The sequence below is a fragment of the Panthera tigris genome, chromosome C1 (genome assembly GCF_018350195.1).
Source record: "Panthera tigris isolate Pti1 chromosome C1, P.tigris_Pti1_mat1.1, whole genome shotgun sequence".
In the NCBI taxonomy this organism is placed as follows: domain Eukaryota; kingdom Metazoa; phylum Chordata; class Mammalia; order Carnivora; family Felidae; genus Panthera; species Panthera tigris.
The window spans coordinates 168,313,196-168,334,973 of NC_056667.1; the positions used below are offsets into that span (position 1 = coordinate 168,313,196).

Here is a 21,778-nt window from a genome sequence, read left to right on the forward strand (position 1 = left end):
CAGCGGTCCATTTCATTTAGATTAGTGGTATCGACCACATTTTACAGAGGCACATATTTGTCTCTATTAGGTATCGGTGCTTTACTAGTAATTTGTTAAAACAATATTCAAAGTTTGGGAATTCTCCATCTATTTTCATTAAAAATAATCAAGAGGGGCCCCTGGGTGGCTCAGTTGGTTAAGCGTCCAACTTCGGCTCAGGTCATGATCTCATGGTCTGTGAGTTCGAGGCCCGCGTTGGGCTCTGTGCTGTCAGTTCAGAGCCTGGAGCCTTCTCTGGATCCTGTCTCCCTCTCTCTCTGCCCCTCCCTCATTCATGCTCTGTCTCTCAAAATATGAATGTTAAAAAATTTTTTTAAAAATAATCAAGATTATTCTACACGATCCCAATAATAATGTCATTCTTGCTTGCATTATGATAGGCTTTCTTTAATGGAAGAAGTGAATAAAGTTACAGCTAGAGCTGAAGGAGGGAAGGCAGTGCATCTCATATATGCCTGCCATCGTCAAAGTGTTGAACACATGAGGTTGAAAACCATTATATTAGGGCTATAAACCTTACCAACTAATATGTATCTACACACTTCGATATGTTGTCTGCTTTTGTTCATTATGGTATTTTCAGCATTTAATGTAATCCTATATATTTATAAACGTGTGCAATAAATATTTGCTTTTGTTTTTGGTGATAGCCATCTGAATGTTAAATAAAATATCTCAAGATTTGTGAAATCAAGACATCTGAAACAGAACTTTGAATAGGAAGTACATTAAAATTTTTTAAATTGTTTTATTTTCTTAGCAAACCTTTTTCTCTCCTCTCCTCTCCCTTCCCTTCTCTTCCCTACCCTTTCCTTTTCTTTCCTCTTTCCAAAAATAAAGCATTTGTTATATGTCACGTGAATGCAATGGACTGAATGCTTATGTTCCCTCCAAATCCATATGTTGAAATCCTAATTGGTAAGGTGATGGTATTAGGAAGTGGGGCCTTTGAGAAGTGAGGTCATGAGAGTAGAGCCCTTATTAATGGGACTATTGTCCTTATGTAAGAGGCTCTGGAGAAATTCCTTGCCCTTTCAGCAAGGTGAGGACACAGTGAAAAGACAGCTGTCTAGGAGGCGGGTCCTCACCAGTCACCAAATCTGCTGGCCCCATGATCTGGGACTTCCCAGACTCCAGAACTGTGAGAAATAAATGTTTGTTATTTATAAGACACCTTGTCTCTAGTATTTTTTACAGCCACCTGAACAGACTAAGATAAATGACAATTTATAAATGTCTACTGGAAATCATCAGATAAAGAAAAACTCCAGAACAGTCATAGAACTATATATCTATGGAATTTGGAACCAGTTAGGGTAACAAGGAATACCAATAGCTTCAGATGGCATCTTTGTATATGCGAGTACAACTGAGGTTTATATGAATGCTATGAACGAAAAAAGACAAATTGTGGTTGATATATACTCTTTTAAAAGGCATGAAAATACTGAATATTTTTTTTAATATTTATTTATTTTTGAGAGAGAGAGACAGACAGAGGATGCGTGGGGAAGGGACAGAAAGACAGGGAGACACAGAATCCGAAACAGGCTCCGGGCCCCAAGCTGTCAGCATGAAGCCTGATGCGGGGCTTGGACCCACAAAGCATGAGATCGTGACCTGAGCTGAAGTCGGATGCTTACCTGACTGAGTCACCCAGGAGCCCCTGAATATGTTTTAAGTGTCCACTTAAAATATCAAAATAAAAGCCTGGCATGGTGCTTAAAAGGTTGAACTGTAGTCTTGGGGAAAATTCACTATATTGAAACATCTCATTTCCTGACAATATCAGATAGGAGATTCCTAAGTAGAATTATTTGGTAACTGCTACCTGGCCAACCTTATGCTTTTCTGGATATGTTTAAGATAGAACAGAAAAGGGTTTGCAGTGTAGGAGGGGAGGCTGAAGGAGCACATAGGACGTTGTAGAATAACATAAAAGTACATATAAGTAAATACTAGGAGAAGAATGAAAGGAGTGGTGCATCTTATCTGGAGAATCTGAGGGTGACATCCTAAAGAAGTACAGTCAGAGGATGAATTCAATTTGGAGAAAAGGAGGGAGGGCAGGAAAGCTTCCCAGGAAGGTAGGGGAGGCCACAGAAAAGCTGGCTGTGGGGTCAAGTGCAGCCTGAAGGGGCTGTGGAAAATAGGGTCAGAGATTATAAAGTAAAATTAGGAAGGCCTAATGGACTATTCTCCTAATGTACTACCTTCTTTATTCACAGTATCACTTATCTTGAAGAGAGACTACAGTTATTGCTTGTTCTAGAGGCATTTTTAATCTTTAATGATAGAACCCATTACTTTAAAAGAGAGAGAGAGAGAAAGTAAAACTGTCTTCTTTCAAGTCAGCTTGGTGACAAAACCCCCAACTCTAGAGTTTCCATTTTATTCTGATATCTAACATGAAATGTAAGATCTTGATTACTAGGATCCTATAATCATGCTACTTTCTTTCCTTTTATTCATATGCCATGTCATCTTAAGATCTCTTACCATGGAACTTGAACCGGTAGAACATCTAACCATTGTAGGTTCTGGTACCTTCCACCACCCTCTCTGTAGGCCCTTATAGAATAGCAGCCATCTGATTAAAGCCCAGGCTCTAGGCAAAATTGATTGCATTTGAATCCTGTTTCTGCCAGATGACTTTGGGCAAATTACCTAAATTCTCTGATTCTGTTTCTTCATTTTAAATTAAAAATGAGGACAGCGATAATATTTGCCTGAAAGGATTATGAGTATTAAATAAATTAGTGCAGATAAAGCACTTCATATAGCACCTGGCATGTGCTAAGTGTTATGTAAGGGTAGGCTATTACTATTATCTCTAACAGGGAGAAAAAAATGTACACCTAATATTTAGTATAACTATACTGCCCACATAAACATATTAAAGTTTTTGATTATTTCAAATTTAAGTTGCATTTTAAGTGATACTTGAAATAGCAATTTAGCTTGAAAAGGACCCCAAGGATCTTTTAACACAGTTTCTTTTCTAATGCCATAGCAAAAGGCCTGGTATGGAGTAGATGTACTATCTACTCAATAAATATGCACTATGTGAATGAGTGACATTGTGAAATGCTAAACAGAAAAGATAAACTGGTAATTATTATACTAAGTAGTGGTTAAGCTGAGTGCTTTGGGAACACAAAGATGAGTCTAGACCCTCTGTGGATAGAAATAAATTTTACTTTATCACCTAGTGTTCTGATTGGTATCAAAATATTCCAAATAGGCAGAGAGCCTAGAAAATTCAGATTAAGAACGTACATCTTCAAGTCTTTTGAAGTCTAGTTTAAAAAAAATACTAGCTCTCTGAGTAGTTATCATGTACTGGCCTTACAATGAGCTCTTCTAAAGAATTAATTCATCTAAAACTCACAAGAAGAAAGTTCTCTTCCTGCCAAGTTGATAAACTGAGTAAGTAGCAGAGCCAGGGTTTGAACCCAAGGCTGCCAAGTGCATGCTCGAAATTACTCTGCAAAGTGAAGTTCTGGATTGATTATTCACTGGAAATACTGTCTTGTTTTCCTTTTGTATAATTTGAAGAAATAGTCAGAGAAATTTACTTCATTAATCATATTGATTCCGGTTCCACTCCGGGACTTTGTAAACGGTAACACAAAATGTAATTTCTAAGTTTCCCTTTGACACTGCAAGGATGAGTGCATCACAAGATGTCTTGCTGGTCAGCACTGTTCTCTGACTGAAAGTGCTTTCACATCCACATCTTCATTTGCTTTTTCCCCTAGTGGGTATAGAAAACTACTTGAATAATGCATACTACTTTCCATATTCCTTCAACAGAACACCACATACTTCAATCATTAAGATGGATTCCTAGTATGGACTCAGAATTTAAGCAAAAGAAAGAAAACCTCATTTGTAAGTGCCTGGTATAATATTCAGTGTCTAAATGTATTATATAAATGCAAAAACATATTAAAAATCTAATGTTCATCAAGCAAAATCTTTCAAATAAGAAAGTAGAGTACTCAAGTTCTCTCTTGCATTTAAACAGCTTCGTTTTCAGGCTACCTTCACAAATGGAGTTGAACGCAGGAAGGCCATCTAGCTATGCTGCTGCCTCCCCTTAGATATTAACAGATGTGGAGATCAGGCCACCGTCTCCCTCTACCTTCACCACTACCCACCATGACCATTATCCTCTATCATTCTGGAGATAACCCCTTTTATGCTTTTTTTTTTTCAAGTCCTTTTCTTTACATATATCCCCACTATTGACAATAAACCACAATGATGGATCATTAGGTTGCCACTAATGTTTTCTAGTCACTTCTGTATTCTTCCAAATCAGAGGATATAACTGGCTCCACCAGGAAATGAAATAGAGGTCATTACAGCAGCAGTGACTTTCAAGCTATTTGCTAAATTTAGCTGTCCAATACTTTCCACTCTAATGAAACTGTGAACTACAATTATAGAATGCTGGAACAGAACAGGAGCTTAAAGGTCACCGAGTCCGATCTCATCGTTTTTCTGATGAAGGTTTGGGGGGCCTAGACATAGCCTGTGATTTGCCTCAGGGCACAGAGCTTATTAATGGTAGAGATGGAACTTGAACTAAAATCTGCTCAGTCCGGGACGACAGTGTCCTTACTATACCACAGATAGTCTGCTTCCCATGGTCAGTCTTACCTAACCAGATCTCACAGCGTAAATATACCTGATATTATTGGTTGTGGCTTACTGTCTGTGACCATTCATCAGTTTGGTGGCTGAATGTGAAATGGCAAAGGTGTCTGACTTACAAGTTGCTACAAGAGAAATGAAATGATTTCATACCCAAACCCTGCCCCCAACCGTATAAACTTCCTGCTTTATGTTCATCAATAATGAATGGCCCATCCCTGCAATACTCAGAGGGAGCTTACATTGCACTTTTGAGCAGCCGGTTAGTAATGTACAGTGGATAGAGCCTTTCTTTCAAATCCCAGGGCAGCGGGTCCTTCAAGGCTAGCATTGCATTTTCAATTAGCTGCTGAGTGAATGCTTGGCATGTGTATTAGTGAAGAAGCACACAATTAGCTTATTGTTCCTTTCTGTATTGTGCTGAGAGGTTCCAAGGGATTGGTGGGGGAACAGGCAAGCCAGCCATCACTGCGGAGTTGAAGAAGGGATTTACTCAGACCTCCGCATCTTCACTTGCTCGCTCTGGAATTACAGCTATTTATTACGAAGTGCCCTGTGTGGCTGGGTGGAGTGTGCCTGAGGAAAGACATCCCAGACATCACCTGGGGTTAGTCTTTCTGAGCCCTTCACGTCTCTAATTCTCATCATTATCATGGAGCCCAACAGTCCCAAAAAGATACAATTTGCTGTGCCTTTATTCCAGAGTCAGATTGCTCCTGAAGCAGCAGAGCAGGTAGGTGGGGTTGGGTGGGGACCAGTTCCTGTATCTAAGGTAGCATGGACATAGGTTCTTATTAACCGAAAGCTTTTCTGCTTCTTGAATCTGCCTCGTTGTGACGTTCCACGCTATGTGAACAAGAAATAAGTTGGTTTCCATATGGCACTTGTATTTGAGTTGCATTGGGTGACCTATTGGCTAAAATGCAGCACTTCGTGTGATAAAAAATTAGCCCCAGTTAAGGAGAAAAATGCTTATATTAGTGATTCAGATTTGGATCCAGAAATGTGTTTGCTTTTGCTTACTAAATTAACATGTTTAACATTCAGAGAAACTTTAAAAATTCTCAGAATTAGCAATCTTTTATTTCATTATTTATAAAATAAAAAAAAGATTCATTTAACAATGAAAACATTAAACCTTGCAATAATTTCAGATTATAGGGTTAATATTTTTTAAAGACTTTTCATTATATATTCAAAGCAGTAATTATATGTAATACACGATAGACAGGATTTGTAGGTGTATGTATAATTTAACACATTTTATTCAGATATTAAATAGTAGCAAACATTTACCAGATTCCTTTTCTATGTCTAATATATCTATGTATCTATATTTCTATATTTCTCTGTCTCTCTCTTTCATGTAAGATTGATTTACATGTATCACCTTTCATATTCGGATTTACTTAGACTCTTGATGCAATGGAACCACTTAAAAGACCATTTGTGGTAAAATTACAACAGTAGGGGGGCAAAAGCAGATACAATTTATGGGGTCATCAATCTAATTCATTAATTTCTTAAAGCCTAAATTATCCCTGAATCCTTTTACAAATACTTCATACAAAGTCTTAAAAATGATTACTGAATCTGGGGCTCATAACTTTCTAGGATATTTTGATAACCTGAAGTAGATCATCCAGATAAACATAACCTTGAACATGTATCTATGTTGAAAGGGACACTGGTTCTGTCCTGGACAAAATGTCATTGGTAAATTTTATCTTCTGTTCTACTGACATAGACTTTAAGAGTTTACCTGTATGTTTAAGAAATCAAGAGCACGTTAGAAATTCTAATCTTAATATGCTTCTGTAACTCTTAACTAAGAAAAAAACCTACATCAAACCTATTAGTTTTAAATTAATTACTCTCATAAAATCCATACTCATTCTTTATTTGTCCTAAATATTTTACTAGAAAATAAGAAAGCCTTATTAATTGAAATTAAGAACTAATGCTGTTAAATTTAACCTGCTAGAAATTTAAGTTTTGCAAGTGTCTTTACTCTGCTTAAGAATAAGGACAGTGAATCTCGAAAGCATCATCAATATTATGAGGCTCCAAGAGAGCCACTGAAAGTCATCCTCCTACCTACACTGCATACTATTCTAGTGGCATCACTGGATCATATACAACTATTTCTTTTCTGTGGAAAAGGTACCTTTTTAGATCAAAGAAGGTAATACTACAACCTGACTGTTCTATTATCTGTCTTTCTATAATTCCCAATAGTGAGAACCTACTGTGTGCTCTCCCCAAGTTTGCTTTTTTTTTTTTTTTTTTTTTTTTTTTATATTGGGAAAAGATGAGGATGGGATAGCTTTGCAAGCTGTAGAGTAACCGGGGGCAGTGTCTGATTCTCACTGACCTCAGCTGGGCCTTTTTTGTTTACAGATCAGAAAAAGAAGACCTACACCAGCATCACTTGTGATTCTCAATGAACATAATCCCCCAGGTAAAGAAGCATGATGTCTTTTGCACTGATGGGACAGACCAGAATTGTTTGAAGAACATGAAAGAGTGTGTCATTGCCAAAAGATTTCAATTTAGGATTTCAGCCAATTATAATCCAACGAGCTAGTCTATAAAATGGATCATAAGCAAAATCAGAAATAAATATAGGAACTATCTCAGTCAACAGTCTGCTTTTCCTCTAGATAATGACACATTTGTGATGATATGCTATAAAATGTTTTGTTGTTTATGTAGAGTCTGGTTCAGAGCTTATTAATGCGGCTGGTGGAAAGTTGTTTAATTAGGTTTCAAAGCTCAATTTACAGTCCAAGAGATGCTTCTATCTTTACAGAGTAGGTTTTTTATTTATGAAAGGTTGTCATGGGCTGGGCAATGAGCTAGCACTGGCTACAGCTTTGTTTCTGATGTCATGTCTGAATAATGCAATTGACAAGTAACCAGATCAATTTTCAGCACTGCCCATTTGAGAGCCATTCTGAAGGGTTGCATCCATTTGTTGAGGTTTTGCTTTCTATTTCCTGTAAAAAAGTAAAGCTGCCTTATTCCTGATAAATGACTGTGATCTTCAAGATGCAAACATTATTAGTTACTTACTGAACGGACATGATTTTAATCACACATTTAAGTGCTGTTTCTAGAAATGTAAACAAGACAGCAGAGGTCATGGCATTAATTTGTACACAGGCAGGACTTGGTGTTGGGTTTTTGCAGGTCTAAATAATACAGGTGGACAAACGGAGTTTGAAGAGTGGAAACATAGTAAGTCTAAGCTCAGTTATTTTAAGAATACCAAGGCAAAACAGTCTTTGATTTTTTTCAGATTCCTTTCTAATTAGAGAAGCATACATATGAAAGTGAAGCTGTAATAGAATATATATCATTGAGCCTAAATACAAGAAGGTCTTCAGCTAATGGGAAACCAAAGCAAAAATATTACTGATGAAAATAGGATTTTTTTTTCTATTTCTTCTTCCTTAAGGTGCTATAGCACTTAAAAATTATTTTCAGGGGTGGCTGGGTGGCTCAGTCAGTTAAGCGTCCAACTCTTGGTTTTGCCTCAGGTCAGGATCTCACAGTTTCATGTGTTCGAGCTCCACATCAGGCTCTGCATGGGCAGTGCGGAGCCTGCTTGGGATTCTGTCTCTCTCTCTCTTTGCCCCTCCCGCACTTGCTCTCTATTTCTCAAAATAAATAAATAAACTTACAAAAATTATTTTCAAATATATTATCTCACTTAATAAATGTTAACTTATTTTGGTTTAATAAGAGGTGCAAATAGTTTGCATTTATAGTTCATAAATAAATACAAGAAAGTCAACATAATACTAAAATCTCAGATTGAAGGTAATTTTACAGCAAGTTTCCACCACTGTCTTTGCTTACAGTGGCAATTTTTCCACAATGTCCTAGAACTTAACTCCCTAGTCATCCTTAAAAGGTACTGCCCAGCTTGATTTTTAAGTGTTCTGCTACGGGTATTGCTACTGTTTGAACACAGTGAAGCCACGTAAACGACCCTTGTGGCTCTCATTCAAGCCCCCAGAATAGGAATTCATGTTTTTTAAAAGCCAAATATGTGCCATTTACAGATGAGGAAAGTAAGTAGCAGAGAGGTAAAGTAATTTCTGCGGAAGTTACTCCACTATAAGAGTCAGATTATACAGACAAACTCAGATAAAGGTCATTCTAAAGCCCATGCATTTTCTACTGCATGATGCTGGCCCTACAAATTTCAGTTTGCATTTCAGTATGAATTCTCTGTAAATGGGACCAGACTTGAGGCCCTATTGACAAGCGAACCTAAACTTTAAACAAACCTTCTGTCTAGACCACTACATTTAGCAGATTAGAATTATACTTAAATATCCCTGTGAATCATATTTAGATTTTCTCTAGAAATTTTTTTCTTACCAGATCTCCTAATCATGAGATGGCATTGTCCTATTTCCCTTATTGACTCCATACTTCTCCACGTTTTTAAGCAGCATTGCGGCAGAACTTAGATGCAAATAGCATCGCACCGAGAACCAAGTCATTTTAGTAATGTCATCTCCTTGCATCTTCATCCTTTTGGAAATCAGAACAGTTTAGGAGAGACCCATCAGCCTATGCCTGTGTATAGCAATGTGTATGGCAAGCAGAGATTTTTGGACTTGGGTTCCTGCAGGAAAAAAAAAAAAATCACTTATATAGCTTCCCCAGTAAAAAATGATCTAGAACCATGATTACTAAAGAAATAAATCTAAGGACCTAACAAAACAATGGCAACAAAAGAACAAATACCACAATGAACCAAACCAAACTTGGATACTAATCTTTATTATCCGTGTGGCCTTGGTTGGGTAAAGGACAACATCTCCAAACTTTATGGTCTCATCTATAAAACAGAGATAATATTCATCCTTTCTACTTTACAAGGTTGTTGTAATGATTGACTTATTGTGAACACAGCTTAAAAACTGCAAAGTGCAAACAAATATTAGGTGTTATTAGTTGATGTGCTCTGGGATACAACCTTTGCATGGGATATTTAAAAGTTAAGAATAGAATTTTCATAATCTCCTCTATACTAAATATTTCTGCCCAACCCAACAATTCTTTATGTTCCATATATTATCTGACCATTCCCTATCAAACAAAACAAAGCAAAATAACAGCAACAACAAAAACCTCAAGTGTTAAATGACCTTCCTAAAGCAATTGCTTCTTTTAGCCCTAAAAAGCAATATGTGCTGTGACAAATACAAATTGTGCGCAGCACTAAATCCTGGTAAGATAAACAAATCTCTTCAATTTTACTGAGATTCCCCAGGAAATAACTGAATGTTCTTGGAATCATCTGTCATTAATGCTGTTTAAAATTAAAATCCCCAAAAATCTTTATTTCCAATTAATGTAGCAAAGAAAATTAAATTTTCCATTAGAGAGACATAATTAACAAACCCTCCCAATTCATATAATGAGACAGGTATATTATAATCACTGTTAAATGAATTAAACATAACTTCCTTTTTTTTAATCTTTCCTGGAGTTTGCAGAAATAGTTAAAAAGTATTTGAAACAATTATTTGCTTTTTAAAAAATGTTTATTTATTTTGAGAGAGAGAGACAGAGAGAGAGAGAGAAAGTGCATGAGCAAGGCGGGGCAGAGAGAGAGGGAGAGAGAAAGAATCCCAAGTAGACTCCACACTGTCAGCTTAGAGCCCAACACAGGGTTCAATTTCATGAACCTTGAGATCATGACCTGAGCCAAAATCAAGAGTAGGACACTTAACTGATTGAGCCACTCAATGTCCCTGATTTGCTTTTAGATTCAGAAAAACATATGCATTGTTTATATCTGATAAAGGGGAAATAGAAGAGAAAGATATTTGAACATGTAAATCCAGATTGTTGGTTTGCTAGTTCATCTATGCTGGTCAAAACACATAGATGAGGTAGGCATGTGATTGGTAGGATTTCAGGCACAGCAAAATGTCTCCTTAGTCCTTTTCTAACCAATGGCCCAGAATTCTCAGCAGTGAAGCACTATGGAAACAGACACATAACCTATTTAGGATATGTCATCCTTGGGCATACATAAACCATAATTTAACTCAAAATAATGGGAAATATCACTAAAAAATTTGCGTTGAAGTCATCATGCCTGAAACAATTTAATAACAAAGGGTGTGTCTTTATGATAAAGGGAGCAGAAACTATGCGTTTGCTGCTAGGAATGACTCTGAAGAGCCAGATGGAAGTAAAAAGATACTTGAAGCTTAAGATGTAAAGTAGAAAAGCACCAAAGACAAATTTCATTTTTCCAAATGTTTTCTGGGGCTGTTAGTGTGAATGACCTTGCAACAAACTGCTTATTTTTCTCTATTTTCAGCTCACCTTCCGATTAAGGGAATATTTATGATGAGCTCTCAGAGGCTATACGGCAGAGCTTCATTGCTCTTATACTGTGTGCTGTTTGCTTTTACTCTTGTATGATCTGTAGTTAACTGGTTTGGTTTCTATGTTTTTACTTAAAGGAATACACACAAATCCTCTCCATTTAGAAGTAAATGGCAATGCCATTTTCTGCAATTTATTTCATCACATTTCTAGATTTACTTAAACATTACTTTAAGTAGACCTATGACAAAACTGTATATTTGGCTACCACAATCAGAAATCTAGAATTGAAAAGAACTTCAGAAAATACCTAATCTAACCACACATCTTTGTGAAAGATGCATAAATCAACCCAAGTCCCTGAGACTTGTTTTATTTTGTATATGTCAAAGAAAAATCTATAATTACCCCTACTTTTCAATTCCAGATCCAGTAATTTTAGATGTTAGAAAATAGTTTCATCAAACATGAGTAATACCCCCACTTTATTCTAAAATAACTCCTTGTTCATGCTCTTCAATAAAAGTTTATTTACCCACTTCTTTAAATACACGAAAGAATTCTTCATTATTTTCTTTCCTAAATTGAATACTTTCAGTCCCTATAAGGGCCTTAATGAATTCTACCCAAATTTTCCTTGTCTTTCGGCCTTTGGAGACAGAGCTGGAGATGGTCTTCCAGTAAAAAGCCATCCTAGGCCTTCTGAATATTAAAGTTTGTGGCATTCATTCTCTCCCATTTACTTTAACCAGAGACAATATAGATACAATTAAACTTAACGGATCTGATGCCTATTATGCATGAGTGAACCATAAGAGGTCTGGAGCTTAGTGAAGGTTTGGATAAGTACCCAAGGGTTTTGGCATCATTTAAAAGTTTGTTGTACATCTAAAAAGTGGGACCAGAATTACAATGTGTAATAGTTTTCTCGGGATATTTATTGAACTTTCTATCACAGCTGAATTTTGGAGAGATTGAATCTCTTTTTTATTTTTAAATCTTTTAATGTTTATTTATTTTTGAGAGAGACAGAGCATGAATGGGGGAGGGACAGAGAGAGAGGGAGACACAGAATCTGAAGCCGACTCCAGACTCTGAGCTGTCAGCACAGAGACTGACTCGGGCTCTAATTCACAAACCGCAAGATCATGACTTGAGCTGAAGTCAGACGCTTAACTGATGGAGCCACCCAGGCGCCCCGAGATTGACTTTCTTTTTGATGCTTTTGGCTTTAAACATTCTTAGAAATGAAGAATAAAACAAAAGCATTTTCACATAGGTGAGGATCCTGAAAATTAATTAAGACATGAATTAAATATCACACTATCTCTCGTCAACCTTGAGAGAGTAAGACAGTAAGTCTAGTCAGTAGAGAGAACTGGGGTTGCCAACTGATCAGGCTCTTTGGCTCCACAGACTGAGAAAGAAGCCACAGTCCATTCTGGATGTAGCATATGACTTTCTAAATGAAGCCTGCATTTTCAGACTCCAACACTAAGATACCTAATGAGGTTTTGAAAGCTCTGGATTAATAACGCTGAGACAGTGGATGATAGATAGATAGCTAGAGAGTATTGCTGGACTGAGACTGAGTTATTTAACATAGGGGGCCTCAGGAATCTCTGACCAATGAGAGGCTTTTCAGGGTCAACAAAGTTAAAGTGGAAATTTATATCCAGTTGTTGGGGCATTCATATGCAAACAATCTTTTATCATGGAGACCCTCTATTTTACCAAATAAATGATTTGTAGTCAAAAGGCAATGGGCACCTTGAGTGCAAGCTCCAAGAATACCACTGAGGGTTTTCCTGGGACTTAAGGATGGGTAAGACATCATCAATCCCATACCTGGTGGTGCCTGTCACCTCCAAGGACCTTCAATCAAATGCACTCAAATAAGAGCTGAAAGGGATTCACAGTCCATACAGTTTTGTTTCATTCTGTTTTCTCATCTTCTGTGGGAATGTCATTTTAAATCATTCTGATACACAATCCTTGTTGATTATTCAACATTTATTTTGCCTTCTCACTGTGAATGGCAATATGAAACAAAGAAAAGCCCAAGTTTGAAGGTTATTTAAGAGTTAACTGGTATTAATTTCTAAGGAATTTTCAGAAAAGTCTCAACATTTATTTCGCCTTTTTTTTCTCCTCAGCATTTATTTCTATGAGTTATTGAATGCCAAACTATGTTGAATGATTTAAAGACAAGTGATGCATGTGGCTTTCAGAGATTCATGTACTGCACAACTGATTGACTTGTTTTCCCATAAAGACTCAATCTGTGCAGCAGCCAAATCGCCTATTCAGTCAGAATAACTATAAGCCAGGGATGAGGTTCCAGTTCTTAGTAATGCCAAGGTTTGCTACACTTTAAGTATTCAAAGGAACTAGTATAATCTTCAAATTAAATTAAAGAAAAAAATTAAAGGGCAAATCATAAAACTACAAAATAGTTCTATTTTATTTCAGCAAGATTACTACTTTTGCTTATTTTGAATAATAACATATCTTGCTTACTTTTTATGTTGATTTTAATTAGAAATACCTTAGTGAAATACGAGAGAATTATGGTAGGGTCAATTCACTTCATTTTTCTGGTTTTCTGTCTGCCTACTTGTGGAGGGATACTGCAGATGAAAATAACTCTGAGGTACTTTTGCATGATGTAAAGATGCAGTGTTGGTAGTAGGTAAAGCACTGACTGGAGTAAGGCATGGGTTCAAATCTCAGTTTTGTTAGTTACTGGTGGTGAGACATTGTGTGTATGGTCAACCTCCACGGGCTCAGTTTCCTCCTTTCTCAGTAAAATGAAATGCATAGCACAGTGCCTGCAACCAGGCAGATACTGAAGACATGCAACCCCCCTGCATTATTATACCCCTGCTGAGAAACACCATGTTCTCCTAAAACCTGTATTTCTTATTGGAAGATGGCTTAGCTCCTTTCTGATTTCGACTGCATTAGGCCATGTCAAACAGTGTCCTCAAGAGTTGGAGTTCTTGACAAGAGAGAAGATGTATCACATCTCCTAATTCATCAGGATAAGAATACACAATTAGGGAATTGTTATGTATCTTATACTGTGACATTTGTCCAACTGAGTTGTCTTGCTTACAAATATAATTTCCTGAAATATTAGTCCTTTAGAATTTTCTTTAAAAAAACAAGGTACTGACGTCTGTAAAGTTACAAAAAGCAGTGGAGATCCTCGTAGCAGATTTGCATTTGACCAAAAATGAAATTCATATTCTAAGGTATGTGGACTGAAAGAAGGTTGATTACTGAGTATAAAAATCTTTCAGAGATATCTATCAAACATTCATTTGATTGCTCACATTTATTTCCACTCCATTTCTTCTCACTTCCTTCCATACACCATCCTAATGCCATATTTTGGCTAAGCTTTCTTTTTTTGGTTCCTTCTTTTGGTTCCTTTGCCAGATCTTAAGGCTTAGTCTAGACAGACTCATTTGTGTAAATCAGTCTCCAACTTTTCCAACAATTTCTTTTATTTAAATTACGGTATGAAACTCACTTAAATCTCAAAAATTTTCTCTGACTGGTTTCATCCATTGTCTGGCTTTTTTATTCTAATACTCTCTTCCCACTTCCAACTATTGAAGCTATTTATTGGATTATATATTCAATTCAATTCAATAAATATTTATTGAGTCCTTATTCTAAATCCTCCAGGGACATGTGATTTAGGTAATAGAGAATAAATAATATATCTCCATGAACCAGAATACAATTGTAATAATATAAATTCTAACTGCTCAGACCAGGGTAAAATTAATTCTGGCCAAGACCTAGAGGCACTTATTTCTCATGTTCACTAATCTACAAAGCATTTGTATGACTTACTTTGATCTTAGGGCTTTAAGCTTTTAATGACTAGGGTCAGAACTAAAATTCTACTATTTATTTCAAACTAGTATAATAGTTATATCTACTTAAACTAGTAGAGTGAATATCTAGTTGAGTAGATGTTATATACCGGTGAGCTATTAAATTTAAATGGATTAAAAAAAAAAAAACAGATCCTCAAATCCGATGGCAATGCATCAAACTTTTTGGGTACTTACTCTGATTAGGACACAGTGTTAGCTGCTCTCGGAAATAAAACAGGTTAAGTCACTATCTCTGCCCTCATGGAGAAAACTACCTGAGACATCTATAATTTGATACATGTATATTGATAGTGGAATCAACAGCATGTGGCAAAAATACAAAATATATTTCAATTCGGCACAGAAATGTCTACTGATGGACATTTTGGGAAATTCAATTATAATATTAGACAGTACAGTATAAAGACTAGGTGCTTGATAAATGGCAACTCTGATTTTGGGGAGGCAGGCACATAGCACTTAGAAGCAGAGATGTTGGAATCACTTAGGTCTGGATATGGATCTCAGATGGCCGTATACTCCCTCCCTGTCTTTACCCTAGGGAAGTGGCTTATCCTCCCAAGGCCCATTAAGTGAGGAAGCTGGGTTCAAGTGGCTCTGAAATGCATGTTTCTTTTTTCAACACTACCGTATTTCACTAAATATAAAATACATTCATTAGAAATAAGGCTATTCTGAGTCCACTGAACAAGTAGATGTACATTTTTGTGTCTGCAGAATAATACATATGGGCTACATATGTCATCGTCAGCTGTTCTGGAGAGTTTAAGGGCACATTCAGTTTCAAATTTAAGACTGAAAAAGTCACTAACAGCTCTAATTGTTTCTAGTTCATAGTCACATTTAAGGCAAATAGTAAATTAGTAGTACTTGACAACCTCTAATGAAAAAGTCTAGCCAAGCTGTGTAATGAATAGAGAGGAGTTATTTCCATGTTTATTTTAGAACTGCTCAGGAACAAGCCTTCAAGCTTTGGGACTTTTTCCCCCCTTTCTCCCACCATTTTCTACTCTTGAGTTCCACTAAACTGTGATCTGAAACTGTTCCAGAAATTCCAGACACAATTTGGTAGCAGAATTGAAATGCCCCAAGGGCTCAGGCAGGTGACATAGATGAGTACCTAGGCTCTGTGTGGGACACTGTGATGGGGACTGTGGTCTACTTGGAGGGTACAAGCTCCATTCAAGTCTTTCAAATGAAACATACAGAAATACGCAGAAAGAAAGAAAACAAAACAAAACAAAACAAAACAAAACAAAACAAAACAAAACAAAACAAAAACAACATTGTGAGCGATAGGGGCGCCCAAGTGGTCAGTCTCCACGCTACCTAAAATTGTACCTTTCAAAGTTCTTATTATTGTTACTATACCCTATCTTCTATACTGTAAGAACTTGATCAGATGTAACACATCGTCCCTGACACTAGAAAAGCAGTCTACCTGGAGCTCAGAAGGAACCTGCGAAAGCCTGAGGTAGAGAGAGAGGAATATCCTGAAGCAAATATTCCAGCTGCAAAGTAGGGACCTCAGAGTTCATCTCCTACTCCCCGTCTGTTTGTGGTCATTGCTTTCTTCCCTTCAGGTCTTCCCCAGTATTTCTGAGGCCCCAAGCCCATACTGGGAAATGTTACATCTGTATCTGTGAGTCTTCTCTGTGCTGTGGATAGAAGATTATCTTTGAATTTAACTCAATGACTTTGTATCACTCAGAGTAATTTGATATAGTGACAATTATAGTGCTTAACAAAACTAATTTGTTAAGCCAAATAAGTTGCCAAATCTGCATCATCAAAGGGAGATATATTGGCAGTCTGGTTAGAATACAATTACAGTTTGACCTTGGCAATAATGCTAAGGAAAAAGTACTATATAAAGTAAGAAAAGCTAGGAAATGGGTTGCTTTTCTTCCTCCTCCCTCCCTCCTACCTACCTTCTTCCTTCCTTCCTTCCTTCCTTCCTTCCTTCCTTCCTTCCTTCCTTTTTCATTCTCTGGGAGTAATTTTCCACCGTTTATAGGAAACAATTTTCAGAATCACATTCTTTACATATAAATACATATTGACTTGCTTGTAAAAATGGAACTGAATGCACAAAATGAAAATTGAAAAAAATGTTTATTTTAGAATTCAATTTTTAGAATAATTTGGTTCAATGCAGTATCATTTTATGCTTTCTTTGCTATCTGACAAAAAAATGAAATATTAGGAAACATATCCACAGATATACATGTGCGCGCACACACACACACACACACACACACACACACACATATAAGTTGAATACCCAATTATGTGTACAAATATCACAGGAAATTTATTCATGTAATAAAATCCACCTCCACTAAGTGATCTGACTTACAAAAAGGCCAGGACCTAATAAAGTATCTAGAAAAGCTTTGTGAATTCAGTTTATAAATGGAATAAAGTTAAAAATAATTATTTAAATTCCTAATCCTTTGATTTAAAACCAATAGATCAAAAACTAATCATAATATTTGGAAAACCATGAATAAAAAAACATTGAAATTATGGATTTAAATGATGAGACTATTTTTTAAATCAAAAGAGCATTTAAAAATAAGTTACATGTATTGAATATTAATTGCTTTAGGACTATCTTCTCATTTGGGTAGATTTTGTATTCCCAGTTTCATAATTCGTGAATACAAGAAGTATTATAACAAATAAAAAGTGAGCTCCTCCTGCTACCACCTAAAAGTCAATGTCTAGCTGAAATGTGTCATCCAATTTAAAATCAACATTTAAACTCTTAACCTCAGCAATTATGTTAATGGTATCCCCATTCCTCTAATCTGAACCATAACAACCTAGGAATCACCTCTGACACCTCTCTCTCCCCACCTGCCCCCTAAATCTAGCCATGGCTTTTCTGTTGATTCTATTGTGAAGGTTGACTCTATCCCCCATGTTTTTACTGCCTCTGCTCAGGCTAGGACAGTTATTGCTTTATTCCAAAATAAAGTACAGTAGCTTCCAAACCACTTTTCCATGACTTTAACACTGGGAGGTAGTTTGTGTAGAGCTGAGCCTTAATGTTAGAATAAGTGAACGTGGCATGACTTAAAATCAAATCGTGGCATGACTGTGAAACGCTGTCTTAGTTTCTAATTCCACGAAGCACAGATCATGCATGGTAACTCCAAAACTAGTTTTCCTGCTGGATCAAGTAAGATGATGTATGCTAGCGACACTATTGGTGGTAAATTTGCTTTTTTTCCACTCTGGCTTGTGTGAGAGGCTTTGGAAGATGTAATTATACAACGGGTGATGGACTGGGGCAGCTTTACTTTTCATAATTCATTTGTTATGAGCTCTGATTTGTATCCTATAATTTACCTGTCCAAGCTCTTAATTGGCTATGATAAGGCACATGAGGTCTTCCCAGGAGGAGCTCATATATTTAAATATCATTTACACATCATTCCTATTTCTTGCTTAAATAAGTCAATTGTTTCCTCCATAGTCTATGGAATCTTTGTTACCTAAATTGTTTATAATTGTACTAAGGCTGAGATTTAATTAAAGAAAAGAAATATACAGACAAAATGAAAATTGTGTTATATTATGGTTAACATTACTGCTTTATAATTTCTTTTCTATTGCCTCCTTTATTTTTGGCTGAGGGCTCTAAAACTGAATACAGGAAACTTGCTCATTTGCCATAGGTACCTTCCTACTGAAAATAACTTTTCCATATGTGGAGGAATTTCAGATCAAGCAGGAGAGACTCAGACTGGATTTGGTTTCCAAAGTACTCTAAGGATTATCCACTTTCCCTTCATGGATCTTAAGCACTGCCCACTTGCCCCCAATGATTAAAAGGTTTTCAGGAAATAATGCCAGAGACCCACTCACCATCACATTTCAGTGAAGTAAAATGTCATGAATGATTGAGCTAAAATGGCTCATCTCAAATTCTGCCACAGGTCATTTTACTTGGTGAATAGCCCAGAATTCCCGCTTTACTCAGCCAATGAAGGGCACCTTTTTGCTTAAGGTCTTGGAGACAAAGATATTTTCATATGCTAGCTCCATGGTTCACAGCCATCATTGGAGTCAAGGCAAAAACCAGCTGTACTGTTTATAAGGACACTTACAGTATAAAAAACATATTCAAATATATTTTGAAATATCTTTAGGACATAAAAGACAAATACTTCTAAGCTACAAATAATTTTAAAAACCTGTATAAACTCAAAGGCAAATTTAAAGAGATTAATAGTAATTTATCTTCCTTTTGGTAGTTTTATACTTTGAAAACATATTTTTCACCTATGATATTTATGCTCAAGAACTCTGTGAAATAAATATTATAACCTTCATTTTACAGAAGGAAGGTGATAGGTGAGCTGCTCAAGGTTAAAGAAGCTAGTAAGTTAGTAGGTCTGATATTTAAACATAGGTTATCTATCCCAGGTTAATGCACTTTCCACTTCAATAATAATATTTTTCCTTCTACAAATAAGCAACATTATTCTCTTGCTATTTTATTTCTATCTTCCTCATGGAAGTAACTATAAGCAAATTCCTCATTGTGGCTCAGCCAAGTGAGATCCTGTTTGATGTAATAACAGAATGTACTTCTTTCTATCCCAATGTAAGTGAGTTCATTTTGGAGAGGACATACTACACTTTTTTCTTTTCTTTGATAATTTATTAGATAAGAGTTCTTAGAGTTACTAACATCAGATTTTTTTTATTATATAATCAGAAAGATAGCCAAACAGAAAAATAAATCTCACCCATTATTCCACTCTTATAGTTGGATTCTGTTATTTATTCATGTTTCTGGTTGCCTACCTATATGAATTCATTCATTTAAAAAAACCACTTCTTGATTTAAAACTTTAGTTGGAAGGGTAACAGTTTACATTTGGATTCTAGTTAACTCTGAAAATGACTGATTTGTACACTAGAATGTCATCTTCCCTTCTTATCTGTATCTACTGTAGTTTTTCTTATCCTCCTAGACTAAGATCAAATCCCCCTTTCTCTGTGAAACCTTCACTAGCCACTCCGGCTGAAAGGCTTTATTCCAGTAAAAGTAACAAGTCAGTGGATCCATTAACTCATTTGCTCCAAACGATTGTCAATGACTTTCTGTCACCTAGTAATGCACTGAAGGAATGGATTATAGAATTAATACATTTTAATGTGAGTCAGAGGAAGAAAGATTGAGTCACAAGGCCCTTCCATGTGTTCTCAAGCTTTAGTAAGTCCTTTCTGGGTAGCAGGGCTGCAGAATAAGGTTCTAAGGATTGAAGAAAGTAAATTTTAATAGAAGACTTGAGCTGCTTGTTTCATTACTTTCATATAGAAAATGTTCTGAATTAAGCACCATAGGCAGCTAGTGACTGTGGATACATAGATCATTTTGCATAATAATAATATTTGGGGGATTTCTTATGTTTTGTAGGATAATATAAAGCCTCAGTAGGTTTTGTTTAATGACCAATTTTATTCTTTAGCTGTCTTTAAATTATTGAAACTGATTTTAAAATGTCAGTAAAATGGTGATGGTGGAAAACGTAGTATTATCAGTTTGGTTGCTTTCTTCTAACAGCATGGGAGTTCAAGAGTTCAAATAGGAGCAATCTATCCCTCTGAATGGCTATGTACTTTCCTTCTATGTTAACTAATGTATGAGTCCATAAATAGGAGGTAGGTCTTCTTTTCATTTCCATTGAGTTGTGAAATAAACATTTTACCTAATAATTCCCCTTAAACAATTTCCTTTTTTAAACAATAAGCTACCAGGAAATAGTTAGTAACCTGTAGCCAATACTGAAAATCAAACAGTCCATTACTTGTCAAAAGCATTTAAAATTATACAACTTTACCTAAAAAATCCATTCGACTGGTTTGCATATAAGATTCCTTCGTAAGCGTAACTTAGTAACTACAAGAAAAATAATTTGAGTGGACCTTGTACCCTATTCTTCCTTTCCCTCACTTTTTACACAAGGAAACCATTGAAATAATTTACATTGGCCCCAGTGAATTATTTGTAAGCATACTGATACATAGTTTCACATTACAACATTCCAGCTGCTTTATTATTTTCTGACTGAGTCAGATAAGATTGTAGTCTATGTATTTCTGTTATCTGGGTACTTCTTAACATGTCCATCATTACGGGCATACTGTTGGTATATTACATAAAAATGAGTTCATTGCAGGCATCAGCTCCATTTCCGTATTTCTAACTCAGTTGGACATTCTTGGCAATTTTTCCAGACATACCACAACTCACTCTCTATTGAGATTCTTTTTTTCCCTTTTAATATTAAGTTTTTCTGTGCAGCAGCTAGAACTTGGAGCTGCTGTCATTGTTTTTAGAGCTATAGGTCTACGGTTCACTTTAGTAAAAAAAAATCTGAAAAACTTTAGCATCAAGCTCCTTATGAGAACACAGCTTTCTTAGATGTAAAAGAAATTTGAACCTCTGACATAAAAGAATTAAGATGAGGGGCGCCTGGTGGTTCAGTTGATTGAACACCAACTTTGGCTCAGGTCATGATCTTAGGGTTCCTGACTTTGAGCCCCACGTCGGGCTCTGTGCTGATAGCTCAGAGCCTGGAGCCTGCTTTGGATTCTGTGTGTTCCTTACCCCTTACCCCTCCTCTGCTCTCCCTCTCTCTCTCTTTCTCTAAAAAATAAAACAAACATTAAAAAAAATTAAGATGAAGTAGAATATGACTTCCTACTACAAATCTTACAGACTAATGAATATATGCAAACTACAACAAGCAAGACAAAACAAAAAATAAAACAAC

At 36.2% G+C, this 21,778-nt stretch overlaps 1 protein-coding gene across 2 annotated transcripts in view; it reads left to right on the forward strand.

The window, feature by feature from the left end:
- Positions 1 to 5,356: 5,356 nt before the first annotated feature.
- PPP1R1C (protein phosphatase 1 regulatory inhibitor subunit 1C) overlaps positions 5,357 to 21,778 on the forward strand; it is a 125,183-nt gene continuing 108,761 nt past the window's right edge. Inside the window, exons 1-2 of one of the 2 annotated variants that reach the window (XM_042994848.1) lie at positions 5,357 to 5,437; positions 7,084 to 7,165. In XM_042994848.1, coding sequence (XP_042850782.1) covers positions 5,357 to 5,437; positions 7,084 to 7,165 — 163 coding nt within the window. The remainder of the gene's footprint in view (positions 5,438 to 7,083; positions 7,166 to 21,778) is intronic. The other variant, XM_007083882.3, reaches the window with a different exon arrangement.